This window comes from Copidosoma floridanum, unplaced genomic scaffold, assembly GCF_036245765.1.
Source record: "Copidosoma floridanum isolate Cflo_tuat_1 unplaced genomic scaffold, Cflo_Japanese_pri ptg000035l, whole genome shotgun sequence".
In the NCBI taxonomy this organism is placed as follows: Eukaryota; Metazoa; Arthropoda; class Insecta; order Hymenoptera; family Encyrtidae; genus Copidosoma; species Copidosoma floridanum.
In genome coordinates, this window is record NW_028321912.1 from 5,027,210 (window position 1) to 5,047,449 (window position 20,240).

The following is a 20,240-nucleotide window of genomic DNA, read 5'->3' on the forward strand; positions in this document are numbered from 1 at the left end:
ACATGGCTAAAGACTTGTAGTAAGACCTAGTTTCTGATTTGTTACAAGCTTCATCTTCCGACATTTTTTGAAGAGTTGTACTAAGATTTAGTTTTCTTTTACCTAGGGATATAGTTTCATACTTGATCCAATACTTAATTCAACGTTGGTATAGGCTTACTCACGTATTGTGCTTAAACTCGTTAAGAGACTAATTTTTTAAGTTTAATGTCTCTAATTTTCTTTTACATATTTTTGTTACTTTTTCTTACAAAAGCAATGTAATGTTTAAAACAGTATTTGTTATATCCTTCGTTTGTCTCTAACCGTGCATATTTTCAATCAACAGTTAAGTACGTTCACAGGTATACGTATACTAGATAAGGAATTCCATTGCATTTTTATAGAAAATATTAGTTTCATTTTTTCTCTATATTCAGGTGATTATTCAACTATATGTAAAAAACAGATTTTTTTAAAGGTTAATAAGTAAAATTAAAAATTCTTTTTCTTACAAATTTGAACGTTGTCTCATTATAAAAGATAAATTTAAATGAACTACAGCACCAATGCTACATATTACTTTTTTTTCTTATACCAAAAACCATAATGACTTTTCTGGCCAACGATATCAACAAAAATGATTTCATAACTGCCCTACTACATAGACGTCCTCAAGTCAATTAGTATGCAATTAACATTCTTATTTTCGTCGTTGAAAGTTATAGAAATCACCTTGTCTATTGAAGTATCAGTTGCTTTTGGAACGTTACATTGAGAACCTCAATAGAATTTCGTATTTACAAGAATTTAATTTTTCAAGTGGTGTTAAGTTTTATGTTCTTCGTGCTTTCTGTTTTTGTTTCCAGGACATACACCAGAATAGTAAGTTACTATTTCAAAAATTAAAAAACTTGTTTTAACTGTACGAACTGTTTTATTAACTCTAAATAATGTACAGTTGTAATATTAGTTGTAAATTTTTAGTTTAATCAGTTACGTTTATTTGAAATAAGTACAACTGCACAACCAGTTTATAAAAAAATAATTTTGTCTAGTATACATACTTTAATACATGGGTCTTAAGCCATTAGTTGCCAACTTACATCTTTATTCAGTCAAAATTTGATATTCTTTCAAAAAACTGAGGTACGAGCACAAGTAGGTCGACATCTTGACAAACAATAATTTCTTCTTCAATTCGAGATGAATTAATAACTGATTTAAAAATAAAAGTACCCACATTTCCTTTGTAAATATTCGTTCATACAGATATACTTTACGTAACCCGAGTGATTGAAATTTAATAAACTTTGATTTGTTCTTGTTAAAAAATTCATCCTGTGCAAAATAAATCTTAGTTTTCAAGTCAAACATTACTTTGCGGCCTATATTTTTTGTATGTACGACTATGTGATCTTAAAACGTAAGAGACGTAAGGTCAAACAAAGTTTATTTTAGGTTTCTTTTGTATTGTATTAATGAGTATTTTAAATGTTAGTAATTCATAAATTAAAAACAAATAATATACTATAATAAAGCCAATTTTTTTATAATTTTGCATATGAAAAATTTATAATGTTTTTATTACAAAACCTTACAACAAAAAGGAGATATTGAAAAAAAACAAGAATAATTGAAAGAAAATTCATAGTTTAAGAGATATCATGACTTTGTTTCTGGACTATATCGATACTGCCTTTCATACATTCTTTCTGGTTTTCTCCATGTTCAACAAAGCAGGCATCGAAGTACAAAGATTTTTTCTTCTACTAAGTCCATTGTAGCCACGTTTAATCAATTTTCTGCAACCATATTATAAGCAAAAGTATAAAAAATTCATTCAGACATGCCTGTTACAACTATAGTTAAGGTATAAAATAACTAAAGTGTATAATACGGAGCCAATGACTTTTGGGTCAGTATAAAATCAAAATATCAAAATAAGATTAACTAAGAATTTGTCATAAGTACTTGAAGTTGAGAGCAAAAATTCTTATGACCTTTTTTTAGTTTCGTAAAAAGCTTTTAATCTTTGTTTATTCGGCGCCAACCCATGTACTACCCTGTAAAAGGCAGTAAAAACGTATTTCTATTAATAACTATTTTTTTTTGGTCATATTCAGACAAGCAGATGTTTAATATTTTATGGCTTCAGTTGAATTTGTCATTTTATCAAGTTAAACGCTTACATTTCTAATATTTTAAGCCTTGTATTTTTCAATATCTATGTTACAAATATTGGTGCTTCTCTATGACAGATTATTCATGAGCTATTTCAGATTCTTTTTTAACAACATTTTTGTTTAATATAGCGAAATACAAAAAAATCTTGTCGATAGCTAATTTCTTAAACTCTGGCACTACCTTTTGAACTACGTTGCAATGATACCTTTTTTAAACTTATTGTTAGTTTCACAATACAGATTGCACAAATCCTAAAATATTTGGTAAAACGAACAAAACTTCAATAATCTACGATACTTGATTTAACAAGCTTGATACAATAAATTTTAACTACACGGTAGGCAACATAAGATTAAATTTATCATATTTTTCTTTGTTACACTTTGTCCAGAAATGAAAAAAACATATTAGTACAAATGATAAAAGAAAAATTTACACATTCTCTTATGATGTTGCAATGCTTGTTAACCACAGTAGTAGGTAAGAAAATCATTAGTTATCTATATCTTTAACTATTGTAGATATAGTTATTTTTTTAGAGAAAACATTAAAAATTAAAGATACTGTAGTTGCTTATTGCCTAATTCCAAAAACTTCTTTGAATAATAACTGTTATCTTTTTGTGAACACTACACAGTATTCATGTACTGTTTTGTACGATATTGTAACACGCATTTTATTATATCGTGGAATGGGAGTCCAATGGTGTGTAGCAACTCGATTAATTTTTACTACCGTGAATTCCATAATTGGACAGTTATAAATTTATGTACATCTTGGTTTCGGCTATTTGTTTAGCGTCTTTATGCGTATTATTTTGAAAATCATTGAGACCGCTTCATAAGAATTGCAAAATTTATTGCAAATTAAGGAACGAAGAAACGATGCGTTTTAAGCGTAACTAGTTAAGTTAGACACGCTTTGCGTGCTTTAATCGCTTTGTTATTCCATTTGATTTGCACTCATCGAATGTTTCTCTATTTTGTTATTTAATTTTAATATATAACCAAACGTAGTAACGTTTCTGCATTTTGTATCATGTCAAAAGTAAGAAAAATAAATTTTCTTGCTATCTATTATTCAAATCGTCTTTTTAAACTAATAATTGTTTCAACAATATTATTAATTTTAGATACTATAACAAATGCTTAAAGATCTTAGTTTCGTAAAGTATTAAATTTACTCTATAAAAGACAATTGAATTTAAGAATACAAACAGATTAAATAGTATAAAATACTAGATAGTTTTAAAAATGCAGACTAATTTTTAGTTATACTTCTATAGGCGTGTTATGTTTGAGGGTAAATCAACGATTCTCAATTTTGACCTTGAGAAAAAGTGACGGAAACTTGTCCCTCGTGACGTACTTTTGGTTTTCTCTACACCACATGACGCCACATCACATTACCACCCCACTCAATTAGAATTTTATGGATTTTATTTCATTTTTTTTAAACTAATTCTAAACAAAAAATAAATAAATTTAAAAAAACCAGTTTCCAAATAGATTCCAACCTCCAACCTTGTGCACCCTAGACGAGGCCCTTAACCACTTTGCTGTGAGTGGCCCTGACATAAGAAATTCGATTACTGAATTTTGTGGCGTAGTTCGTAACTTATTTTTATGTAAATTTTTATTTAATGTATATTAATTCACTTGATTTATTTATATATTAAATTATAAAGTAACTTATTTATTAAAATAACTTTTAAATAAATGGTTTTTTAGAAAACTTAGAAATCAGTATATTTTAGCCGAGCAGCTTTCTAATGTATTAATAAGTATCTATTTCTAAATAATCAATTCGTTACTTTTAAGATGAACAGACAATTGTTTATGCAGTCAGCCTATATAAAATATTTTTTTTGCATTCGGGTGGTTTTGGGAGGCTGGTACTTCCTCGGGCGAAAAAGCAGTTTTCCGGAACTCGTTCGAAAAGTCTCCTCTACGAACCTCGTTACGTCCCTCACCTTCGGCTTGGGCCGCAAACCTCTCGGTTCACAAACAGAGACTTTTCAAACTCGTAGGAAAACTACCATTTCTCCCTATCGGGCGCAAAGTGAGGGATTAAAGTACTTTTCGTGCATGCGTCATGGGCCCAAGGTGGAATTTTTATGCCCTAGGGCGAGAAAGTACTTTTCTGCCCTAGGGCGCAAAGTACTTTTCTGCCCGTCGAGCGCAAAGTAATCACACTTCTTTGTACACCATAATTCATACTTTCTCTGTACTAGTGTGCGTAAAATGGTCTTTTTTCACATTATTTGAAGTGCCAAAAATCAAATTTTCCACACTGCACATGAAAATAGTGTGCAAAACATATAAGTATCAGTTTTTCAAAGTTATATAATAATGTGAAATAGTATAATTTTAAATTATTTTAATTCTATAATGAGTTTTTAAAATTAAATTATCAAATTTGAATGAAATCATATTTATATACAATTTTTGAAGACTAAAAATGGATTTTTTTTTTAAGAACGAACAGTTTATGTTGTGTAGTCGCGGGGCAAAATTTTATAAGTTTTCAAAATTAAATTGTAAATTAAATTGTAAAATTTGGATGAAATTATATTTATATACTATTTTTAAAGAATGAAAATGTATTTTTTTTTTAAGAACGAACAATTTATGTTTTGTAGTCAGGGGGCGAAATTCTATAAGTTTTCACAATTAAATTATTAAATTTGGATGAAATTATGTTTATACACAATTTTTGAATAATAAAAATGGATTTTTTTTTTTTTTAGAACGAACAATTTATGTTTTGTAGTCGGGGGGCAAAATTTTATAAGTTTTCGAAATGAAATTGTAAAATTTGGATAAAATCATATTTACATACAATTTTTGAATAATAAAAATGGATTTTTTTTTTTCAAGAACGAACAATTTATGTTTTGTAGTCGGGGGGCAAAATTTTATAAGTTTTCGAAATTAAATTGTAAAATTTGGATAAAATCATATTTACATACAATTTTTGAAGAATGAAAATGGATTTTTTTTTTTAAGAACGAACAATTTATGTTTTGTAGTCGGGGGGGCTTTGCCCCCCCTCGTACCCCCCCAACCGGGGGCTTCGCTTCCTGGACCCCTACTAGGGGCTGCCACTCCTGGACCCCACACAACCTGTCTCATGAAACATACCTTTATTTCCCTCAAATAAAAGCAATTCAATGCTTCCATCTTTGAAGTCAGCACACTTATATTTAAAAAAAAAAATGTATGCACATATATCAACTTTATATCGAATATTAGTAACTCTGTTACCGTCGAGACTGAAGACCAGTCAATACTACTAGTGCCAGTATACACATACATACCGCTACATTGGCAGGCAGATCGTCAATTTTATACTATTGACTCTTAAAAAAGGTATGGTTTTTGGCAATGGATATAACGCAAAGCAGCAATATCGGCAGCCTAGGCTGCGTTCAGACACAACGGCAATGTCAATCTAAACGCAATCTATTTGAATGCACGGGTGCGAGAGAGAGGGCGAACGATCCGTCATCTCTTCGCCCTCTCTCTCTCGCACTCGCGCATTCAAATGGATTGTAAAAAGTCTTGGCGTTGCGTCTGTATGCAGTCTTACAACATATATCTACTGGAGTTAGCATATATATGGCAATGCTTGCATACTAATTCAAGGTTTATACACTTTAATTAATTTTTTTATTATACATGTAGAGTTGATAACTTCACTTCGCACCCTTAAGGAGAAAAATAATATACGCTACTCGAGCGCAAGCCTTTGCACCCTTGGACGAACTTTGCGTCCTTCGACTACTTTGGGCCCTAGGGCGCAAAGTACTTTTCTGCCCTCCGGGCGGGAAAGTTCTTTTCTGACTACAGGCCCAAAGTGTTCGGCGGGCGCAAAGTGACACTTTGCGCTCTAGTGACGTAATGTACTAGTACTGTATTGTGCCACAATATATTGTTTATAATCGTTAACTCATTAAATAATAATTAAAATCATACTTAATCAACAAAGGTACATTTAATCCTACGATAATTGTACACCTTCGTACACAATATTGTTTTATAGAAGGTATTTTCATACTCACAATCATATTGTTTGCCATATAATTTCATAGAATTATAACTTCATACTTGGGTACCCAAGCAACCACTTTCCACTGGTTTATTTATAATTTTTTTTTATAAGATAGATGAAATTTTTTTATTCAAATGAAGTTTTATAAAAACTATCCGAGGACCTTAATGTCTCATAGAAATCATTAGACAAGACTTTAATGTAGTTTAGGTGCCAGGTGTGATAGGATCCTGTGGCCCTTTTGATTTCGAAGACCCCACTGATGCTTTTTTATTGTATTCTTGCCAGTTAAACATCGTTACTGATGTGAAATTTCGATCTTGATAAACAATTTTTGTTATAGAGAAATATTATAGGAAAATTAAAAAATTACACAATTTGGTAAGAAAAAATTTATTCTGATTCTATAGTTCATTATAAACAAATACTTGTAATGTATATAACTAAACCCCACAAACTTTAAATGGGAAATTCCTTATGTTAACAGCAACGCGTTCTTTGCACTGGTCAAGGATTTCAATAACATTAACAATAATAACAATGCTACTACTACTACTACTACTACTACTACTACTACTACTACTACTACTACTTCTACTACTACTACTACTACTACAACTACTACTGGTCTCCCTGGTGGCTCCACCCTGAAGTAATGCTAACGCGGTTCCGGGGTGGATCAAAAGCCACGCGGCATGGGGGGGGGTTTTAGTGGGTATGGGTGGTCTAATAAAAAAAATCCACCTAGTCTCACACTACTACTGTCCCTGCGGTGTGCCTCAATGCATTTCCCCTCCCTCCACAAAAAAAAAAAAAAAAAAAAAAACTACTACTACTACTACTAATATGAATAATTATTAAAATAATAATAATAATAATAACAATAATAATAACAATAGTAATAATATTAATAACCAGACACGTGGTAGTTGGGGACACCCAGGCTAAAGCTATTGTAAAGCATTTTTTATCAACTTAAGAAATTATAATAATCATTTATTTATTTTTTATTTTTGAAGTATTTTTGTTCTTATTAATTCAAGTTTTTTCTTTGATATTAATTCAAGTTACATTTTTTGAGTGTGGTGACCGATAAGAAAAGTTTTCACAGTTCGTGAAACAGTCAAAGATGGTCAATTTCAACCACCGGAAAGAATGATCGATTAATATTTGACACGTCAACACTACAAGAATAAGAAAATCGCAAGATCAAATATCATCTCGAATATGATTAAAGATGTATTATGTTTCAAATCTTTTCTTGTTGCCTTACCAGTAGTATCTTAATCGAATAGTTACACAAATTGAAGATGTCACACTTGTATGCGCAGCTAAATAATAATAAGAACAAATAATAATAATAAATTAGTTAATTTTACGAAGTATTACTGCAAACTATAACATTGATAATTTCTATAGTTAATATGAAATATAATTATACTTACCTGTATATTTATATTTTTAATAGTTAGTTTTTCGAAGTATACTTAATTTTTAGTGCATTCTCTTTTTGCCGTGTGTATCAGTAGAACAAGCAATTTAACTTTTTTTAGTGGAGAAATATTGTTGAGCCACAAGGACGTTAGATAAAATAATTCTTACTCACTGCATTATCAAAACTTAGAGCAAATTAATGTTCACAATGATATAAAAATGTCTTTTAACTTATTGTGTATGAAAATTAAACGAAATATTAATTAATAATTGATTAATCAATCAATTATCAGCATAAATATTAATATTTCAATTGATCAGATTATAGGATTACTGAATTATCACGTTTATATTCTATTTATGAGGGTTTCTATTTTCAAATCTCGCTCCCCCCGATTTCAGCGTCCCACGTCGAGAACACTATTCACTGTATTGTACATAGGTACACCTATGTATACATATATACCTACGTGTATGCTAACGGGGCGCACATGCAGTGATGCGGTGAGTGATGGCATTTTAAAGATACGGTAGATACCCATACATCTATATCGTTTTTTTTTTATATTATAGTTTAGTGGCCTCATAAGAGGTATTTACACTTACTTTATTTAAATTATGAAATACACGAGAAATGTTTACATATATTTAAAATTGAGAAGTACAGCATCTTAATATACATAGAGATTCAATGATCACATAAAAAACTTACATTTTTTTAAAAAGTCACAGACTGACAAGCAGGCGGTGACATTTGGAGTCGCAATTAAGCTTTCGATATTAAAAGGGGGGTACAAATTTATTTTCTGGAGATCTTTAAATAATTTACTTCTGTGCGTGTTGTACAAATCGCAGTTCCATGAACCATGGTTAAGATTTTCTTCTGAAAAACCGCATTTGCATCTAGGATCATTTACAATATTTTTGCGGAAAAGAGACTCTGCAAGACTGTGGTGGTTAGAACGCATTTTGTTTACAGTGACTATGACCGAGCGAGGGAGATCTTTTTTGTGGAACCATGGGTGTTTGTTGTCAGTACTATATAGATTGAAGTAAGTCTTTTCTTTAAAAAGTCTATCTGATTTGTTTTGAGCAGCAGAGTTTGCGAATGAGTCCAGTCTGAATTTACTGGTAAGATCGGTGAAGTTAATTTGAGGTTCAGTAGGTAGGATGGCTGAGGTTGCTGATTTAGCCAGAGTGTCTGTGTATTCATTTCCTTGAATGCCTATATAAGAAGAGATCCATATAAACTTGATAACGTTGAGAGGGTTATCACTTATGTAGCGTAAGAATTTGTCATTAATCTCAAGGATCATGTGATTGGCAGTTACGTTTGTTTGGACGGAGTTTAAACTTAAGAGTACGCTAAGAGAATCACTCAAGATAAGGAAATTTTTGCCACTGTTTTTTAGGATGTAGTTTAAAGCTTCATTTATGGCAGTACATTCTGCTGTAAAGACAGATGTTAGCTTGTTGAGGCTTAATGAAGATTGGAAATTAGTTGAAGGGCAAAAGCAAGCAGCTCCAACGCAAGGGGCATTTTTGGCCTTGCTGCCATCGGTGAAGATAGAAATGCCGTTGCTTGCATGAATATAATCCAGTATAGACTGCTGTGGAGATGATGAGTTTTTTAAGGATAGGCCTAATTCAGTGTGTAAGGGAAAAGACGTGTTATTTGTAAAAAAATTGAAACAGTAAATAGAATAATTGTGATTGGAGTGTAGAGCAAGGTTCGAGTGCAGTAGTGAGTTCATACAGTAAAAAAAGAGTCTTTTAATTTTTTTGCTGTTTTTAAAAAATTTATAGAATTAGAGAATCAGTCTAGATGTTTCCCCCTACCCCCCTGCCAGTAATGGAAGGCCTCCCATCCCTCTTCCCTTCCTTCTCCAAAGTGCTACACGGAGGATTATTGTCCTAATAAAAGTCGATTCTTAAAATAGCGTCCTCGTTAATTAATGTGTTGTAACCAAAAAGTACGATGTATGACACAAACATTTCAGGTGCATGCAGCATCATAAAATTAAGGTGTATGTAAACGGTTATATTGCGTGCATACACTGCTAATCTCGATGTCACAATACATACACCAAAGTTTTCAGTGAACGCTCTTGCATTCACTGAAATTTCCAGTGTACGTTGAAGCGTTCACTGAAATTTCCAGTGTACGTTGAAGCGGTCACCCAAGTTGAGATTTTGTATCCATATACCATGATACAATGATACGTTAATGAAGTTATTGATACACGGGAAGTTTTTAGAAAGGGTTTGACTTTTCAATAAGTTGCAAGGTACAAAGTTTTAATGATGCGTTTGTGTAACCAGGAACGTTTGATACTCACAACCATATGATACGAGCCACATAACCTGTAAAGTGTCAACTTATAAATATCCTACACGGCACCTTAAGTTTCACCGAGATTTTGGATGCATCCTGCGTCGTACATCGAAAATCTCGGTGTACGCTGTGTCGTACATCGAAAATCTCGGTGTACGCTGTGTCGTACATCGAGAATTTCGATGTACGATATATTTACACGCAAAGTGACCGTGCACACGCACCTTAATTTTTTGTTATCAGTGTACCTTAAAAATAACGAGTCATACATCATACTTTATTGTTCACACATGCTTATTGACGATGCTCTTTTATTGTTCATCGAAGTTTTCAGTGCTTGCATGTGAGAACAGTGATTATTTAGGACAATAATCCTCCGTGTAAATGCCCTGTGTAGTGCTCTTTATAGGAGCCAGACGTAAAGCACTATAGTATAAAAAAAAAAAAAAAAAACTATATTGCAGGTAGCTTCAAATTCACTTCCACGCTATCTATCGGATCCTACTGGACTAAAGTCAAAAGCTAGTGTATTCTTTCAAAACTTTGAGCTTATTTATTGGTATTGTTATTAGTTTTTTTAAGATAAAGACTAAACTACAACCATCTAGGAAGCGTCAAGAATCAATATGCTAAATTTCAGCAAGATCGATTGATAAGTCTTCGTGGTTAGCGTTTATAACGGTTTTAGCAATTTTGCTTTATATATTACTAAGATATAGATAGAGTAACTGTGGTGCTCCTTTATTGCGTGTGAAAGGAAATGAAAGAAAGGAAGGGAAACAGACCTCAGTGGTGCTGTCAGCGCTGGCTGATACGTAGATAATATATATAGATATGTACACACCAGCGTTTGATCGTTCGCTCGATTGTTTCACGTGTTAACTTTCCATAGATGGCACGCTTAAGGACGTTCGGTAGTGATTGAATTTTCCAACGAATTTTTCTGAAATTTTGACCATACGTTTTTATTGTTGTTACAATAAACCAGTCAAAATTTAAAGAGGTTCCTCTGTTTCGTTTTCGAGATATTGAATTTCAAAGTTAAGTCATTTTAACACTGTCGCTTATGGGAGAACTGACTAAATCACAGTTTTGAGCAAATTGGGCCAGTGAATTTGGCCAATTTTTTTATATGTTACAGATAATGTTATTAATTTGATGTATACCAAGTTTTGCGACGATCGTCTGATTTGTTTATAAATAAAAAATTAAATAAAAGCACGACCGAAACGCAACGGCAACGTCGCAAGTGGCGGGAAATTCAAAATGTTCCAGGATGTTGATCAGTAAATATCTCAATATTATTGTAGATATTTATGCATTCACGCATAAAATACAAGCTTACGTGTGTGCGTGAGTGTATGTACAGAACAAATACTTACAGCTTTATCACAAAAACATTGATACACGAACGCTGTCGTAACCGACGCAGCACGCAGCAGACGAGCAGACAGTGTAGAGTGTGCACGTGCAGAGACACCTGATGCGTGTACATGAACACTCACACATTTAAGACCCGTACGACGTTGCCAAATCTTCATTCATTGCTGGTTTCCCCTCACCGCGCAAATGTTTCCCCCCGCTAACACTACCGAACGTCCTTAAAAATGTTTCACTTCAGAACGCTCACAGAATGATTTTACATTATTGCTCAGCCATGGTCGAGACAGGCTGCTCAGCACTGAAAGTGGAGCAAGTGACGTCTACGTACACAAAAACAGCGATGCCGATAAAAGAAGGTATGAAAGTGGCGTTGTACCCACTGAAGTTGAAGGATAGCCGTAAAGAGACACTGAAAAAGATGGAAAATCTCCTGGAATAATCTAATAATAATCTGATGGGAAAGACGTACAGATCAAAAAAAAGAGAGAGAATCGCAGGCTCTATTTAATCTAGATGCGTGAAAAGCGTCATAACAGACAAGCGGGACAGGAGTCTAGAAGCTCCAAAGGAGACCATCTTTTTGAAAATGGAAAAAATACTTAAGAAAATCAAGAGCTTATCTCTAAGATAAGAATTAATGGTATTGACAGCGGCAAATAAGATAGTGCCAAAAAAAGAGGAAAAGATCTTGTTGAGGTCGCGGAAGGGCAGAGCTTTGCTGAGGTTCTAAAGAAGATGAGAACTGATTTAGAGTGTAAAGAGGCTGAGATCACAGTCAAACGAGTTACTATGACTACATATCTTTTTCTCAAAGTTCAAGGAAAAAAGGACAGTGGGGCCCTTGTTAGCAGTAAAGCTCATATCGTGGACAGGCTAAGATCTGCTAAAGAAGGTGAGAACACGGTAACGCTCGAAATCCAGGATCTGAATTTTATAAGCGAGAAGGTTGACGTCGAACTTTCATTGAGGAGAATACCTGGAAGATAGCAGTGACGCTGCTACAAGCCAATAAAAGAGGGCAGAAAGTAGCTAAGGTCAACACTGGGAAGACCGATCTCAGAACTATAGAAAAAACAAGAAGTTATCAATATACATTATAAGCTGCTAACAAAGGAGACGAATTGAAGTCCTTAGATGCCAGTGGGGTCTGCGGCACGGATACATTTAGAACTCGAAACCGCAATAAGAAAGAACGGTCAAAGCTATGTTTCCGATGTGGCAGTTGCAATTACCGCAAAAACGATCACAAGAAGGAGGCTTGATGTTTTCCTTGTAGAATAGAAGATGCCAAACACGGAGCAGGTAGCGATAGCTGGCCAGTATTCGGGAAGGCGCTAAAAGAGGCCAAGAGCAAGGTGCCTATAAGGCACAGGTAGTGTTTGAGAGGATAAAAATGGGACGACAATTACAGATCCAAGCGATCTGACTGACCCAAGGTGATGCAACGAGGATCAGTGTACCCGCAAAATAGCAGACGACCAGATGAAATAAAGAGAAGGTTACATCCTGACAGCAACGATACTCAAATAGAAGGCCACGTCAGTGGTCAATACTCCGTAGCTCCGGCTTAAAAATTTAATGCGAAATCGAATCCGGAGCCGGGTTTCCTAGGAGATAGGTCTTGCCAATTAAGTGGGTATTCGGTCTGTATTGCTAAGAACATCATAGTGGAAGCACTACTAGGTGGACTGTGAGTCCCACACAGGAAAGGTATTCGTGCCTTCTTCTTATTTGGGTTAAGGCATTCTTGACAACTTCGGATGAATAAAAGAAAAATAAATATAGTAATAATAATAATAATAATAATAATAATAATAATAATAACAATATTAACAATAATGATAAAAATTATAATAATAACATAATAAAAAAAATAATAATAATTATAATGACAGTTATTAATGGGGGAAAAAAAATTAAAACAAAAGAAGCAAACATCGCCGTAGCTTGCCTGAAAGTTAATTTGATTATTATAAATAACTAAAGAATTGTGTGGCTAAATATAAGCTACACTTGCTGGCCAAAGGCTCTATTCAGTTATTGTAAAACAAAAAGGTAGTAAAACTATCTACAGCCAGCGTTTGTTTGCCTCAAATTTATCTAATTATCTTACAACTAAAAACTTGTAGAGCTAATCATCGCTGGCGCTATGTGCAATTTGCTATAAACTTAAAAAATACCTGTAGCCGATATCACATTGTTGACAGCTCTACCTAATTTAAGAACATGCCTATCCTAATTATACACAAAAAAAATTTAGCTTGCAGCTGACGTAACGATAAAAATATTTTTCGTTTAGGTTGAGCCAAGAGAAATGTGAGTTTAAGAAAAAGGTTACCTGTACATTAACTCCAAACATGCACCATACACATTTTCTATTACTTTTTTTATTCAAACTTGATGTAATTAACTTATATTTAATTTGTTTTTGCTCCACAGTGGCACCAGCACAGAAGTCAACTCATAAACGTAAATCTCTACATTTGCAAGATGACCATGAAGAACCTGTCAAACGTGCGAATAATGGTACGTAGCTTCTTTTACAAATTTTTGAGCAAATTACATAAAAACTCTTCATAAATCACAATTGCAGCGCATAGATGTGTAAACGTTAGCATGTACATCGAAATGTATGCTTATATATTATATATTATGAGCTCCATGTGTCGGACACCCCTTGGGGCCAATGAAAGAAATGATAAATTGGTAGGAGAACGCTTTTTTCAAAACACGTTTCTCAATGCCGTTCTTCTCAAAACCCACTGTTTTCAACCAAAAGTTGTCCCAAAAATATTTACGAACTGAAAATGTATGTCATAGGGTAACTGTGTTTGTGTTTCACATGTCGTAAGTTTATTGCAAAATTTCTGTTTAATGATAATTTTTGAAATAGCACTGATTAGACTAGTACAATCAAGAAATGTTAACTTCCTACGCACCTACGGATATCTATATTATAAATATCAGCTTTAAACCATCGTTTATACTGGAATTGACATGACAAAGGTGACTAAAGAGCGCAAATTACAATGGAAACTATAATGGATCCTTATAACATAGCTGTTCATAAGTGCATCGATTAGTTTCCTCACAACCATGACCCTAATCGTGAAGCTGTGGAAGTTGTAAGAATGTGGCTAGGATAAAGGAACTGCTGTGAACATCCAGAAATGCCCTCTGCTTATATTTAACGTTTACACGCTATACAATTATATATAAACTAGCAGCCCCCCATCTCGGCTTCGCCCGAGACTTACTAAATAAAACACCTTAGTTTTTTGACTTGTATTGTGAAACATTTTCAGTTAGAAATCTTACACATATTCCCAAAACATCTCAGAACAAAAATCTTCTTATTAAAAACATATTTTTTCGGAATCCATATAGTTTATTTGGTCAAATAATAAGGTGTAAAAATTCAAAAGAATAATTATGGTGAAAAGTACCGTGCGTTCTTTATCCCATAAAATAATCGATGGCTATCAGAAGTTGTTGATTTACAGTTTCTCCCGTGTAATTCACAAAAACGGCTATTTTTTAAATCTGTTAAGATTTTAAACCCCCAAAAAATTTAAATTAAAAAAAATTTTTTTTTTCTCATATCTTACAACTTTATTACCAGAGCAACAAACTCCTGGAACTTAAACCCTACATTTTTATTACCACAAAAACACAAATACAATTTCTACTCATTAAAAAATCTGAAGTAGGATCTTTAAAGATTTCAGAGATTGCTGTGAGGGTACAATGAAAAGCTGATCTCTCACGTAATGGACTCTTTAGTTGTCGATTTTGACGCTGCTGTTTCAATCTCTATAAACTTTCTGCGTCAGTTTCTTGACGCCTCAAATTGTATTCATTAGATACATTTGAAGTTTTCTTTCCAATATACCCTTTTGCGACTATTGGCATGCTTACGACTTTTATGACCCCTAAAGGCTATTTTCAGTCAACTTTGTTAATTTTAATACATTTCTCGGCTAGATAGTTCGACGTCCGATGGCCCTAGAAAATACCGGTGAGCTTCTTAAGTCAACTCTTTCTTGACTGCAGTTAACAGCAATTGTGACTGTCTCGATACCCCAGTCAGGGTGATCTTTTCTGGCCTGCTGCTAAAGACCCAGACTGATTGGGAGAAAAATTACAAAGTCCGAAGCTTTGGGGCTAGTTGTAGTGCTCTTTCCCAACGTCTCCTGGTATAACGTCAAAGACGTTGGTGTCTAAAGCACCTTTTTTAATTGCAGATTTAGTTGTTTTGGTTATCTTAGATGGGGAGATTGGTAAGTAATACTTGTCCAGTGGAGGCTGTCATGTTGGCTCAAGTTTTTTTTCCTTCATAGCTGTTATACGTTTGCCCAGCGCAGACCTTGGAGAGGATTAGTGATTCTTGGTTAAATGCTTAGAGTCGAGAGGGTAATATAGGGTCGTCGGTCACCGGGTTTTCCAGCCTTGCGAAGAACAACTCCGCAGGTGACGTTTGCCAATGAATAGCTGACTTGGTTTAATAGTGCCCGTCTTTAGTTAATATAGTCTTTTAGATGACGAATCGCTTCCGGAAATGGTAATAAAAATGTATTTGTTGGCAAGGTAGTTTACACTTAGGTAGCCCCTAAAAAGAACCGATGAAATTGATGGTTAAGTAGGGAACGTAAACACTTATAATAGCCCTAAAAAGCGCCAGTGGTGAAACTTCCAGGCTATTCTTTATTATTATTCCTGATAATGAAGAGCTAGCTATGGGTTACTTGATTCTTACGTGATGGAGGGAGGTACGCCGCTGACCAAAGAATATCTTGTCTCGGGTTGTTACCTGGATAACCAACCGCTCATCGTTAGACGGGAACATGTGGGTAAGCGCGTTATGAGCTCGACGACCAAGAAGGTAGCCGTTGTGGCTGCCCGTGCCCCTTAGAGCGGTTTTCCCTTGCTTATATTTCTAGTCAAAAATTCTTTTACTGCACCAGGTGGGATGGTGGGACTGCCACACAACTCTGAAGAGTTGGTGCAGATTGTGCGTTGGCTAGATATGTCTCCTGGTATCACGCCAAAGACGGCATCGGTTGGAATTAATTTTTTTTTTTATCGCACTTATCGAGATTCAGGGTGAATGGATACTCAGGTCCCTTCCCCCTTAGAGAAGAGTGACGTCCGTAACCGCGATACCCAGCTGCAGGGCTATCATCATCATTCTTTAAACAGCTCGTTGAACTGCCGAAACTCGACAACACCACTATCAAGACGCTCTGGCCTATTAAAACCACACTTATTTAATTATGTTGCAGGTAGCTCCGATTTTAGGTCGACGCCACCTAGCGGATTTTACTAAACTAAAGTGAAAAGCTGGCGTATTTTTGCAAAACGTTGAGCTCATTTATTGCTATTGTTATTTTATTTTTTAAGATAAAAACTATAATAAAACCATCTAGGAAGTATCATGAATTAGTGTGCAAAATTTCAGCAAAATCGGTTTAGTAGTTTTCGCGGTTAGCCATTACAACGGTTTTAGCGACTTTGCTTTATATATTAGTAAGATTTTGCATTAACTTTGTGTAATCTTTTTTGAAGTATTAGCAGAAATTATAGATTAATTGAATTTTAGTAACTAAGCTTCGATTACTCATTTCAATATTTTGCCTCCAAATTCTTTGCGATTGACTGACTTAGAATAAGTACCAGCACGGTACGCGCAGATATTAGGAGGAAGTAAATTTGGCTTATACGATTTGGCGGAGCTTTTTGAATGTTACGTTTGATTCGTAGATGGAACCTTCAAGACGGTATTTTCTCTTTTTTCTAAACCTTTTTGATACTGCCCGAACAGAAATCTATTGAGTATACCTCCTTAGTTCGTGAGGATCTTTATACAGATCCTACAGTGGACCTACGGAGGCAAAGTAATGCGGCGTACAGTTGGTCCTCTTTAGGTAACCTAAATAACCGTGTACATAACCAAACTTAAAGCATTTTTACAGTCAATAAATATATGCGTGAATTTGATTAAAGCAAGGGACAAAAATAGAGTTAATCTGTCAGAGCAAGAGAGCTGCTAGATTCAGTAAACAAATCATGATGACAATCGTTTAATAAAAGAAAAACAACTTAACCTATGTATGTATATGTGTAAATTTTTAATCATGAGATATTTTGTGTCTCAAAAGTACTTAAATTGCTTATACTTTAAATACTTAATGTAGCTATTTAACATATTGGTATATATTAAGTATTGAAAGTATAAGCAATGCCAGGATGTTTGAGATGCAATATCTCAAAATTATACACAATAAGCTTAAGTATAATGCCAAAAGTTTACATTTCTTATCACTCTGCACATTTCTGTTAAATAATGATTATGATTGCGGCGTTAAAGTAGTCGTAATTTACACTGTTAGATGGTTCTACATTAATTTTAATGCAAATGTACTGGAAGCTTTTTTCATCCCTATAATGTAAAATTTTTTCATGCTGTTTAAGAAATTTGTCGGAAATACATTAAAAGTAAATGTAACAACGCTTAAAACAATTTCAACACATGTAATAAATTTAACGTCTGCAATGCAAAAATTCCAATAAATGAAAAAAAAATTTTTATTGGTTATTGGAAAAGTAGGACACAATGCATTAAAATCAATAAAATAACACTAAACACCAATTTCAGTGCGTGCATTAAATTTAACACCTACAACACAAGATTGCAGTAAATGCATCAAAACAAATTTTAATTAATTCAGAAAAGTAAAGTACAATACATTAATATTCATGCGAAAACACTAAAAACTCATTTCATTGCGTGCATTACTTTTAATGTGTAAAGGAAAAATTTTCAGAACATGTGTGAAAAATATCTGTTTGTGGTACTTAAAATCGCAGTACGATACATTAAAATCAATGCGACAATACTAATAACCTTTTTTAGCGCGTGCATTACTTTCCGCATACAAAGGAGAAAAATTCAAATTATGCCTAAAAAGTGTTGTTTTTTTTTGGTGCTTAAAATCGTGGTACAATTCATTAAAACCAATGCAATATATACCACCGTGAACTTATTATCTCGTATGCATTACAATCGCGATTCCGAAGATAGTTATAAAACATTTTTTTCCAGTGCTAAGAATCGTGGTGTAATACATAAAAATCAATGCTACAGCACCGAAAACTAATCCCAGCGCGTGTATTATTTGTTGAGTGTGCATAAGACATGTATCTGTATCAAAATCATTTATTTCTGGTGCTGATAATTAAGATGTCATGAATCAGAGCACATACAACAGAATCAAAACAAAATACTGCATGTGCACTGAATTTAATATGCACTAAGTAAAACAAGTGGTAATATATATATTTCATAGTATTGTTAGCCTCTTACAATGACAGCATAAGAGGTTTACTGATAATCAATTTAGCAGTTAAAACGTTTTTTAAGGAAATTTAAATGAAAAAACTTGGAATTTTGGAGCATGGCTATTAAAACGTTTTTTAGATGACACAACATTCAGCACTTCATTGTTTAAATGATTACACTTAGTCGTACAGTAAAATTTTTTTTTTATTTTGTTGATTTTACATGTAATATAATGACATGTTTGATATCATAAAGAGCTTACATTTACATTAGTTTATATTATAGTCACATATGCCTTGTATTATTTTGGCTGTTTCAATTTATAGAAAAATCTGATGAAAATTCTTTAATATTTTTAATTAAAGTAAATACTTTTGAATCATGATTCGCTACTCTGCGTTTTCCTTTAGGATCTCGTTTGGTACCAGTGGAAGGATTAATTTTAAACATAATTCTAAAATACAATAAAATACAAATAATCATTTAAAACTATAAGAGCAAAGTACCATTTAAAAATGCAAAAGTAGTACTTTTGTATGAATTCTAATGTACTCGAGATTTCAGGAGGATAACAGAATCCAAAATAGTAATAGCTTAAAAATGTTATGAAAATTCCAGTGATGGCATCTTTGCTGTCAATTGAGAACTGACGATTAACAACCACTCTGCACTTGGCAGTGTTATCATACAGTGATTTTCCTGTAAAAAAAATGATTACTCTCAAAATTAACTACATTCCACGAATTGTGTGTCGTACTTCAAATAATCAGCAGAGGGTAAGGTTCATTAAGCGATGCGCAGATCTCATTTTCATCAGCTTCTTTCTGAAAACAGAACGAAGAATGTATTAATCAATTAAGTTCAATCTATTGTTGGCATTTTACTTACATTAATAATTTTCCAGATTCGTGATTTATTTTTTTTGAAGTAATGGCATAGCAGCTTAAAAACGACAAGTTTTTTAGGGGTCTTATCTTTCGTAGTTATCATAGCAAGCCTAAATTTTTCAACGATTACATTAACTTCATTTTTTAGATCGGGTTTCATATCTCTATACTGTAAATAACACTTCATGGGCTTCATTTTTTTAGTCATCGAATCTTTTCACACGTCAGCTACGTCTTTACCAAGTTAATGTGAACAGTGTATTTCAATGTAGTCTTGCGTTTTTAGGTATGGCCAATTTTCGATTATCTGGTTTAAATCTCTATCACGTGCATTCAATAAAGCTCGTACAGTAGGGTACGTATCAAAAAACAGTTGCTGCAAATTTATACTTTCTGTTCCCGACTGAAATGCAAGTACTAATTCAAGTCTTTTAGATTCTTGAGATTCACTACTTTCATTTTCAGGAATTAAAGGCGCATATTCAACGCATCCGAATTCATTCAACTGTATTTTCATTTTTCCGCTTGCTGTCTTCGATGTCTTCCTCATCACTGTCAACATTATTTGTATCAACTAATCTTTTTACTTTCTCATTTTTTTCAATTTTTCCTCGTTTTTACAGAGCAGCATTATAAATTTCCA

At 33.4% G+C, this 20,240-nt stretch overlaps 1 protein-coding gene across 1 annotated transcript in view; it reads left to right on the top strand.

Annotated features, from left to right (window-relative positions):
• Window positions 1-760: 760 nt before the first annotated feature.
• Window positions 761-20,240, top strand: part of LOC149373232 (uncharacterized) — a 75,413-nt gene continuing 55,933 nt past the window's right edge. The window contains exons 1-2 of the mRNA XM_089597791.1: window positions 761-864; window positions 13,811-13,897. Coding sequence (XP_089453917.1) covers window position 864; window positions 13,811-13,897 — 88 coding nt within the window. The 5' untranslated portion in view covers window positions 761-863. The remainder of the gene's footprint in view (window positions 865-13,810; window positions 13,898-20,240) is intronic.